This window comes from Carlito syrichta, unplaced genomic scaffold (assembly GCF_000164805.1).
Source record: "Carlito syrichta isolate Samal-C Ts95f unplaced genomic scaffold, Tarsius_syrichta-2.0.1 Scaffold313381, whole genome shotgun sequence".
In the NCBI taxonomy this organism is placed as follows: domain Eukaryota; kingdom Metazoa; phylum Chordata; class Mammalia; order Primates; family Tarsiidae; genus Carlito; species Carlito syrichta.
Genome location: NW_007257477.1, coordinates 1,587,361 through 1,598,189, shown reverse-complemented (window position 1 = coordinate 1,598,189; position 10,829 = coordinate 1,587,361). Strand labels below are relative to the sequence as shown.

At 58.6% G+C, this 10,829-nt stretch overlaps 1 protein-coding gene across 1 annotated transcript in view; it reads right to left on the bottom strand.

The window, feature by feature from the left end:
- LOC103272932 (probable low-specificity L-threonine aldolase 1) overlaps nt 1–4,789 on the bottom strand; it is a 6,240-nt gene extending 1,451 nt beyond the window's left edge. The window contains 5 exon segments of the mRNA XM_008070394.1: nt 220–356; nt 1,070–1,255; nt 1,791–1,879; nt 2,552–2,625; nt 4,512–4,789. Coding sequence (XP_008068585.1) covers nt 220–356; nt 1,070–1,255; nt 1,791–1,879; nt 2,552–2,625; nt 4,512–4,789 — 764 coding nt within the window.
- Between the last annotated feature and the right edge of the window lie 6,040 nt (nt 4,790–10,829).

The window sequence follows — 10,829 nt, the reverse complement described above, 5'->3', positions numbered from 1 at the left end:
CCCAGGCCCTGGAGGGAGAGAGGAGAGACTTCTTCCGACCGACCTCAGAGTGCGCCCCTGTGCTTTGGCCTGGGCAGGACAGATGCTGTAGCCCCCCTGGGGAGGAGTCAAAGGGGAGCCCAGGGCCAGTTGCTGGGGAGGGCACTCAGGAACCCAGCTCTGCCTCCTGCCCCATCCCACCCCCCTGTCTCTGGGAAGCCACCCCGGGAAGCCCCCACCTTGGAGAAGCAGAAAGACACAGAATCGCAGTGCTCCACGATGCAGGCAGGCGGCACACGCAGGGCCACCGCCGCGTTCATCAGCTGGGCCCCGTCCAGGTGGACCCGGGCCCCGTAGGTCCAGGCCAGGAGGTGCACCTGGAGATGGGTGCAGCAGAGTCAGAGGGCCCAGGCCTGAGGGAGGCCAGGTCTCCTGGAGGCCCGTGGGCTTGGCTGCTTGAGGAAGCAGAGAGGTCTGGAGTCAGGAGACCCAGTTTGGTAACTGGCTCTGGCTGTCTGCGACCCGAGCAGTCCCGTTGTGCTCCTGAACCTCGGTGCTGTGCCCGCACAAGGAGCTGATGGTATTTCGCTCTGGTTTATGGGCTAAGGACATATGCGTCTCATCTCATTTATCATCAGGGAGACACAATTGCGCCTATTTCACAGCAGAGGGACACAAGATCTAGCATTAGGGCTCGCCCGAGCTCTTCCACTGGTGAGCAGCCAGGCTCAGATACTGCAGGCTCCTCGCCTGGCGGCTTGTGTCAAGGACGGGGTGGGAGCTGAGTACTGAGCTCACTTGTGTTTGTTCCTAAAGCCTCGCCCGAGCCTCGAATCCAGGACTGGCAACAGTCCCTGGCACTGCTCTGGAACTCTGCTCTTGAGCGAGTCCAGGATGAGGAGCCCTCAACGGGGCAACAGTGCCCTCTGCGTGCCAGCCTAGGACCACACATGCCTTCATGACAGTTCTGGTCACTGATGGGTGTCCCTGGCAGGGAGCACAGGGGACTAAATCCCAGGATAGGAGTCAGGGGACACAGGAAGCCACGAGCAGGCTGGTGGTGGGGGCGCGAAGGCGGGGCCAGGCCTACCTGGCATAGGTAGTCGATGGGGAGGACGCGGCCCCCCGAGTTGCTGTGCGTGTTCTCCAGGCAAATGGACTCGCAGGCCGGGTGGTAGGGGCTCCCGAGGCCCCGAGTGATCAACCTCTCCAGCTCAGCCAGGTCCAGGGTGCCGTGGGGCAGGTCTGGGAGGGGCTGGGAGTGCACCCCGGCGATCTACAGGTGGGGGGGAGGGGACGGAAGATGAGGCTGGTCCGAGGGCCCAGCGGCACGTCTTTGTGGAGTGGGGATCTGCTTGGAGTAAGGAGCCAGATCCCCGAGTCCGGTGCCTGCTCCCCAGCTCTGGGCCTGGACGCCTTCTGCTTGCTCTGCACACCTGGACACAGACACCACAGCTGAGGGGAGGTGGCCCCTTGCCTTCTCTGGAGGTGTTGCTGTCCGGCTCCCACCCTGAGTGCTGGAGCGCTCTAGGTGCCCACTAGGGGGCAGCAGGACACCGAGCACCCGCCCAGGTGTCAACCCAGTGTCCCTGGGCCTAGCCTCAGCCGCTGCTGCCCCCAAGTGGCATTTCTGGGACCCAGCTCTTCCCACCCCTCGGGGAGGGGCCCCGTCCCAGGCGGCTTCCCTGTGGCTCTCCCTTTATTCCCTGGGCAGGTCCCAGCCTGGTGCCTGGGATGCAGGCTCCCACCTGAGTACCCTGCGCTGGCCGGAGGACGCCCAGAGCCCCAGGGGAGCAGTGCCGGTTCCTTACCTGAGCCACCCCACCCTGCTCATAGACGTGGAGGTGGCACTCCTGCCCAAGGAGGAGTTGGGAGCCCCGGCGCCGGCAGTGGCCCATCACTGAGACAGATGGGGAGAAGGGCAGGTCTTGGCACTGAGTCTGGGGGCCATGTGCCCCTGCTCAGCTCGTGAGCCCCAGGGCGACACCCAGCTCACGTGTGCCTTAGGCCAGCTAGGAGACAGCGCCCCTCGAGATGCCTCCCTGCCTTGTGCGAAGATCTAGGACAGCAATGCTGTGAATTGCTGGGCCTACACAGCCTGCACACCGTGCTCTGTGGCTGGACCCCAGGGTTTCTCCTGCCACCATGCTGCCCCTTGGGGGACAAGCAGCCCATGGCACCAGCTTCCATCAGGCCCGCTGGAAACAGATGGCACAAACACCCTGGGGAGCTGTGAGAGTGCTTAATGAAGGGACCGTTTACAAAGGTGAAGCAGCTGGAGGGACAGGCCTGAGAGGTGACAGGAAGGTGTGGTCACAGGAGCTCGGAGGCAGGTTGTGTGGGGAGCACCCAGCGCTGGCCCAGAGACCCTGGGGACCCTCAGAGGAAGAGCTGGAAGGCACACAGATGCACGGATCTCAGTCTGCTCCCTTCCCCGGTCTCCTGCCAGGGCTCCCACTGCCAAACCCAACAGAAATCTGGGAATGTGGTCTCTGCGCCCCATACAGCCCTCACACGGAGGGGCGAAGTGTGCACGAGGACCTGTTGGGCAAAGGAAGTCGCCTGTGCTTACCAGCGATGAGGTTGGCCATGGTGTTGCTGGGCACAAGCAGAGTCCGCTCCAGCCCAAGCAGCTCTGCAGCAGCTCTGAGGAGGGGAGGGTGGGAAGGGAGGTGGGCAGAGGCTCTGTCAACAAGTATGCTCGCCCAGAGCTCCCACAGGTGGGCTGCACGCTGGCCACACACAGGCACTGTTCACTCTCCTTGCATTACTCACTACAAGGCCAGAACCGCCGTGAGCCCAGAAGATGGCCCCTTGCCTGGGGCTGTGGTGATGGCCAAACGGGGTTGGAGCCCCAGTCTGCCACCTGCACGGTCTGTGGGCTTGGAGCCCCAGTCTGCTGGCTGCACATCCGGCTCCAGAGGTTTCTCAGTCAACTCTCTGCACCCCACTTCTCCTGGTCTCCCCCTTGCCCCCAAGAAACGCTTGTGGTTTGAACCCCCTCCCACTCAGACCTCACACCTGTCTCACTTCCTTTCCCATCAGCCCCTTGCAGGTGGGGACTGCGGTTTCTCTGCCGACTTCCTCTCCCTTCAGGAAGGGAGACTGGGGAGAGCCAGAGGGGGCACAAGGGTGCAAATGGGGCTCCTGGCTTCTGTTTTTTTTTTTTTTTTTGAGTTGGAGTCTCACTCTGTCACCCAGACTGGAGTGCAGTGGCCGCTCCCGGCCACCGCAACCTCGACCTGCTGGGCTCCGGTGATCCTTCCGCCTCAGCCTTCCAAGTAGCTGAAACTACAGGTGCACGCTACACACCCGGCTAATTTTTTGATGTATTGTAGAGACGAGGTCTCGCCAAGTTGCACAGGTGGGTCTTGAACCCGTGGGCTCAGGCCATCCACTCTCCTCGGCCTCCCAAAGTGCTGGAATTACAGGCTGAGCCACCGAGCCCAGGCGGCTCCTGCTTTAAAGCCCATCATGGCTCCCCCGTGACTGTGGCATCAAGTCCAAAGCTCTTAGCGTGACATTCAAGGTTGGTGTGATCTTGTCTCTGCTTTCCCTCCAGGGACACAAGTGCCCCCCTGCACCCTACCCTCTAGCCACACCCCTACCTGTACTCTGAATATCTTTCTCACCAGTAGGTGTTTGTGCTCCTGAAGCTTCCCCTGCCCAGGAGTCAGCACTCCCCTCCCTGTCTGTGGGGTTCCACTCCTCCTTAGGGAGGCTCCTCTGCGAAGCCCCCTTCCCTGTGAGCCACAGGCCTCCCCCTTGCCCTGGCTCCCAGGGCACCCTCCATAGATGTCTGTCAAAGTGAGCCCCTCCCCTGCCTGCATGGTGGTGACTTGTTTACACATTTGGCTGCCTGCCGAGCACTGTGTGTCTGAAGTTCCCGGCAATACTGGGTGTCTGCTGGGTGTGTGCCCAGCCCCAAGCACCCCTTAAACCCACAGACAGGCCCTCGGGATTCAAGTGGCGACCTATGGCCAGTCCCTGGCTCAGCTGAGGGTTGCACACACCCTAGCAGTAACAGTGGTTCTCTATGGCAGCAACTCTCAAATCAGGGTGGGGGTGTGGGGTATTATACCTTGGAGATACCCCTTAGGTTATTGGAACCCACGCCTTGGGAGGTGCAGCCTGTGGAGAACCCCCTTTCTAGATCGGTTTTCTGTTTGCCTTCATGGGGGAAGGCAGTGGGTGCAGGAGAAGAGTTGTGGGTTTTAGAGTCAGAAGACCTGGGTTCAAACCCTGGTTCTGCCATCTACTAGGTATGGGTCCTTGAGCACAGCACTCAGAACCCTCCTCTGCAAGACTTGCTAACACCCATCTCAAGGCGCAGCTGGTGACAATGCAAGGTGCACACAAGCCACCTGATGATCCTGTTAAAATGCAGATTCTGGGTTCGGTGTGGAACCCAAGAATGTGCATTTCTAGCAGGTTCCCAGGTGATGGACCAGACTGAGCCGCAATCAGGCAGAGCACAATGTCTAGCCCTTGGCTGGTGCTCATCCAACGCCAACTGCGACGCCACCCCCTACGTCCGGGCCGTCCCTCCCGCCAGCACCACGGACAGCGCCCCGGGGTCGCCTCCACGACCCTCGCCGCCGGGCTCACCGCGGACGGTGGGGTCCTCGCCATCGTCGTCGTCCCCCGCGGCCGCCTCGGCCATGGCATGCCTCAGGGCTGGCCCAGGCCTGGGCACCGTGTCGCTGCGCAGGTCCACCACGTGGGCCGGGACCTCCGCCCGGCTACCAGAGCCCCGCGCCCAGAGGACTCCGTGCGCCGGGGCCGCAGCCCGGACCAGTCCGCGTAGCATGGCGCGGGCAGCGCCCGTCTCCCCACCCTGGTGGTTGCTGCTGCCCCCTCTTGTCTCCAGCGAAGGCGGCCGGGAGCGGTAGGGTTGGCGCCGTCGGACTCCCCAGGCTTAGGTCGCCGCGGACCTGGGCCCGGAGGGCCCCGCGGCACGCTGGGAGTTGTAGTTCGCGCCGCGTCGTGACGGGCATACGCGAGTTCGGGCGGAAGGGCCCCGCTGCATGCTGGGAGTTGTAGTTCGCGATGCGCGGTAGCGGGGATACGCGGGCTCGGGCGGAAGGACCCCGCGGCACGCTGGGAGTCGTAGTTCGCGCTGCGTCGCTACGAAGACCGCGCGAACCCGGGATGCTGGAGCAGGAGGGTTCTCTTAGTGAAGGCGAGACAAAGGCTGCGAGGGCTTTTATAGAACAGATGTCCATGTGGCTTTTACCGTTTACCAGGCACTGCCAGAGGCACTTTACAAATGTCCACGCAGTTAAGCCTACCTACAGCTCTAGTAGACAAGTACTGTATTATTCCTATTTTACAGAAGGGGAAACACGCTAGAAGCTAAGGTCGCTTGGGTGGGAATTGGTCGAGGCGGAACCGCCTCCAGTCCAGCTCTGAATCACTGTGTTACGCTGCCCTTCTGTAAAGTAGCTTCCTCCCTGGTGGTCTAGTGGTTGGGGCTGGGGCAGGGGAGAGTATCTTACCATCACTTACTTTTTTCAGTGTGAGTCTGTTGAGCCCCTGCTGTGTGCCAGGCATTATGCAGGTGCCAGGCAGGGGGACACAGAGGTGGCTGCAACTAGGTCCAAGCATACGGCCTCATGGGGCATAACGGGAGGCAGAGTTAAAGGGGTGCGTCGATAGCTCCTCATCCGTACATCCCTGCCCTTGGGTGGGCTGCCTCCATGGAGGCAGAGTAGTGGTTAAGGGCACCGACTGCATTTGAAGTTGAAGTCCCCATTTACCAGCTGTGTAACCTTGCATGAACCACATAGCCTCTATATGCCTCAGCTTCTTCAACTGGGCTGTTGTGAAGATTCAGTGACTGGATGTGTGTGAGCGGTCACCCTGCTGTGGCTGTGATTGACATTGTTGTTATCGGTCCCTGAGGTTCCTGGGGCTTGTGGGGTCACTTCAACTTAGCCCAGGCTATGGGGTGACCCTCCCTCACACAGGGAGGACAGGCACCCAGCTCCACTCAGTGGCTTCTCTTCCAGAAGCACAGACCACAGGTGTCATGGGAGAAAGTTGGCCCAGGAGGGGCCACAGCTGACTAGAGGCCACAGCATCTGTGATGGCACACCTCAGGGTGTTCACGCTGCATCAGACATTGCCCAGCATTTACCACGTGGCAACTCCAGCTTCGGCCTGGGGACTTAGGGAGAGCAGATGCGGCCTGCCCTCCGGAGCTCAGGCCCAAGGGCTAGGGGACAAGATGCTGCCCGCCAGAGAGTCTCAGGGAGGGGGCAGCCAAAACAAGCTTGCTTGGTCCAGGCAGCAGGGCAGGCTTCCTGGAGGAAGCAGGGATTAGTTTGAACTTTGAAGACACAGCAGGCCTTGGGCAGAGGGAACAGCACAGGCCAAGGATCTGAGTAGGGGGAGCTGGTGCATTTGAGGCCCTAAAGGCCAGCAGAGGGGTGGCCTCTTGGGGACTCTCCATCTCTTCCCCTTCTGCCCAGCAGGGCCATCTTGAAAGAGTGGAAATCTCAAGTCCCCACAGGGTCTGTGGCCCCGAGAACTCCCATCTGCTGGAAAGGCTCGCAGCCCTCCCCCATCCCAGGGCCCAGCAATCTCCACCAAATTCCCGGCCTTAGAAAACAAGACCCTTATCTCCTTGCCTGGCTCTAGCCCTTCTGCTGGGAAGTGGGGGGCGGGGAGCAGAGGCCTCCGTGGAAAGGAAGGGAGGTGGATGGGCTGACGGGCGGGGGTGGAAGCAGAGATGGCAGCTGTTGGGGGCAGGGAGCAGGGGGCAAACAGATGGGCAGCATCATAGAATGGCCTCCCGTTTCCAAAGCTTCCTTCCACAGCCCCCCTGTCAATCCTCACAGCAGCCTTGCGGGAAGAGGACGGCAGGGAGGTTAGGGTAATCCAAGGCCCGAGGACCCCACCCAGGAAACACAGCTAGTCACCAAACTGGACCTTTCTTTCTCCAAAGCAGAGCTGTCTTCCCAGAGAGATGGCTTCTCTCTGGGGGAAAGTGTGGGCAGAAATCTCTTTCTGCTGGGTCCTACCTAGTCTCCAGGCCTCCTGGGCCAGCCCTGACTTGTGCCCATGGGGTCTGGCAATGAGGAGGGGGCAGGAAGGGTAGGCTTTCACAGGGAAGGGTGTGTGATGAGGCATGTGCAGAGGAAGACTCTCTGACCAAGGCTTGGTCCCCGGGGGCGGGGGCTTGTCTGGGCTCATCCACGTGGGCATGTGTGTATGTGTGTGTGTTTGTGTGTGTGCATGTGTGTGTCTCTGGCTGCATCTGGGGTCTGAGTTGTCCTGCTGGTAACTGGGGACAGGCCATGGCCCCTAGGCTGGCCAAAGTAAGAAGCCCAAAGCCCCGTGTGGAGCCAACTCTGCTAGCCCTCTCTCCCTCCCCGAGGTGGTTGCTCTGAGTCTTCTCAAGAGGAGAGTTGCCATCACTGGAGGTCATGGGGCCATCTGCCCCCACACAGGCCTGCTTTACCCCATGTACCAGCTGTTCTCTTCTCTTCCGATCCTGTCCTTGGCCAGGCCACCTTGGGCTCCTGTCTGGGCCTGGCAGGTTCTCTGGCCTCTGGGATTGGCCCCTGTAGCCCAGGCTCGCTTCCAAATTTCTAAGCTCCAGGTCTGGGTGCCTTGGGGCCTGTTGGTGAAACTTCCTCCGGGGCTCTGTGGGATCCAGTCCCTCCTTCCTCCCAGCCACCTCCCCCTCCAGCTCAGTTGCGACACTTGTGCTCCCAAATGTGCTGCCCTCTCTGTCACCCCCAGATCTCTGCACCTGTGTTCCTTCTGCCCGGAAATCTCCTCAACCACCACCACACATCCATAGTCTCCACCTGCTCAGTCTACAGGTCTCAGCTGAGCTGCCTCAACCTCCAGGAAGCCCCCGTGGCACAGCCCGGCAGGGGAGGGAGGTGGCCTCCTTCTGGAGTGCCTGAAGCTCCTTTTCTTCCCACTGTCCTAGGGTCATAACTGCGTGTTCACTCCTGTGACATCTCCGACTGATGGATACTCTACATGCAGGGGCTGGACGCCCCGTCTTTTGGTGTGTCCTTTGTTCCTAGCCCAGCGCCTGGCCCATAGGGCCTGGTGAATACCAGCTGGATGACTGACGAGGGAGGAACATGTGATCCAATATCCCCTGACTCTGGGACCCCAGGCAGCATGGGGGTATCATGTGAGACTCCCTATGCAGGAGGACACAGGGTCCTGCCCAGGGTTTCAGGAGAACAGTCATGGGTCCTGCCTTGGCCCCTCAGAATCAAGTCTAGGGGTTCTCACAATAGCCCCTCCCTGGCCTTCTTGAACGGTATATTTGCCGCTCAACAGAGCAATGGAAGAACACTGGCAGACTTGAGCAGGCTGGTGACAAGAGCCCTGGTGGGCTCCCTGGCACTCACCCAGGAGCAGGCTCTGGGGTGTGGGTGCGCACACACACACACAAGAACACACACACACACACACACACATACACACACTCACACGCTGAGTTCAGTGTGCGGATTCCTGTAACGCAGGCCGCTGGCAGGAAGTGCGCGCGGGGAGGCTGCTGCTGGGAACCCAGGGCTGGCCCCGCTGAGATAAAGGGAGGCAGCAGATCGGAGCTGGAGATAGCGGGGCCTGTAAACAGGTCAGGGGAAATGTCCTTTCCATCCCATGCCCTTGGCCTCAAGCCCGCAGGACCTATAGCGCCCTGGCCTGGGCACAGCCCCGGTAGCCTGGGAATGGGCAGAACTGTTTGCACCATCACCATTCCTTGCAGACGGGCGGGTGGCAAAGGGTGGGGTGCAGGCCTGGGGTTCTGCACCTAGCCCATGTGTGTGCTGGAAGGGGGAGGTGAATCCAAGCCCCCGTGCTTCCCCCATTGGGATCTCTCCAACCCAACCCTCACTCAGGAAAACATGCCGCATCTCCAGGCAGCACCAGAGGGCTCACCTTCAGAACCTTCTCGGGAAATCAGAGACCAGGAAAGAATGGGGGCTGTACCCCAGCCGGGAGCGGGGTAGGCGAGCTCTCCAGACTGACTGCGGTGGGTTTGAGGGAACAGGAGCTGGGAGACCCGTGCTACCCAGGTCAAGGGGACATTACAGGATGCTCATTCACACTCCATCAGCTTTCATGGTCCATCCCCAGTGTCCAGCACAGTGGGCGCTCAAACACACTTGTTTTAAAAAAGAGACTGGGCTCAGTGGCTCAGCCTGTAATCCCAGCACTTTGGGAGGCCGAGGCGAGTGGGTTGCCTGGGCCTGCTAGTTTGAGACCAGCCCAGGTAGTTTGGTGAGACTTTGTCTCTATAATAAATCAAAAATTAGCTGAGTATGCCTGTAGTTCCAGCTACTTGGAAGGCTGAGGTGGAAGGATCACCGGAGCCCAGCAGGTCAAGGATGGAGTGGCCGTGAGCAGGCCACTGCACTCCAGTCTGGATAATAGAGTGAGACTCCAACTCAAAAATAAACAAATACATAAATAAATTAAATTTTAAAAAATAAAATAAGAAATACATCATTCATACAGACAAGTGCATGAAGTACATTGGTATAGTGTTACAAATAAATGCATATAAAAAACTCCCACATCATGGCTTCTCCTGTCAAGAAACAGATAATGGCCAGGATTCCAGAAACTTCTTTCCCATTCACAAGCCCTCCCTCTGCCAGAAGTTACTGCTGCCTTGAATTTTATGACCATGGTTTGCTTTTCTTGATGGTTTTGCCGCCATGGATGTATCCTTCCGTAACAGTTGAGCGTGGACCGCATCTGAACTTTAAGGAGGTGGAATCGGCATGTCCCTTGCTACATCTGGCTTCTTTTGGTGGTGTTATGTTGGCAGGAGTCATCCTTGCTGTGGCTGGCATTTCTTCTTTTCCACAGTGTGCCTAGCCCACAATTTATTTCTCCATTCTGCCTGTTTCGGGGCCTTGGGTTTTGTTCCCAGTTTGGCAGTGAACAAACAGTGATGCGTATGAGAATTCCTATTCCTGTTTTCTGGGGTACAGGTGACTCTTTCTGGAGGGCAGATACCTGGGGGTGGGACTGTGAGTCTAGGGTTACAGTCATCTGCAGTTACTAGGCAGGCAAGCCATTTTCCAAGGTGATAGGGGTGGTTACTTTGTCCCCTTTCCAGATGCTTATTTATCTCAGTGACACCAGGCATTTTCAGACTGCTTTTTTTATTTTAAATTTTTTTATTTTTTGTAGAGACAAGGTCTCGCTATGTTGCCCAGGCTGGTCTTGAACTCCTGAGCTCAAGTAATCCTCTTGTCTTGGCCCCCCAAATTGCTGGCATTACAAGCGTGAGCCACCACGCCCAGCCCAGACTTCTTTAAGTCACTCTGATGGGCATGTGGTGGTCTCTCCTTGTGATTTTAATCTGCTTTTTCTCATAACTAATGGAGCCAAGCACCTTTTCTTTTTTTTTTAAGCAGGATTTATTGAGAGGACAGAAAAGTTCCCACAGTGGAAGGAGACTCAAGGGGTTTGCCCTGTTTTGTTTTGTTTTTTGAGTTGGAGTCTCACTCTGTTGCCCAGAGTCTCCCAGTTACTGCAGCCTCAACCTGCTGGGCTCAGGTGATCCTCCCGCTTCAGCCTTCCAAGTAGCTGGCACTACAGGTGCATACTACCGTGCCCAGCTAATTTTTGATTTATTGTAGAGATGAGGTTTTGATTTATTGTAGAGATGAGGTCTCACCAAGTTGCCTGGGTGGGTCTCGAACTCACGGGCTCAGGCAACCCACTCGCCTTGGCCTCCCAAAGTGCTGGGATTACAAGCTGAGCCACCAGGCCTGGTGCTTTTTAATTGGAGTCTCTCTCTGTTGCCCAGGCTGGAGTGCAGTGGCACGCTCACAGCCACTGCAGCCTCGACCTACTGG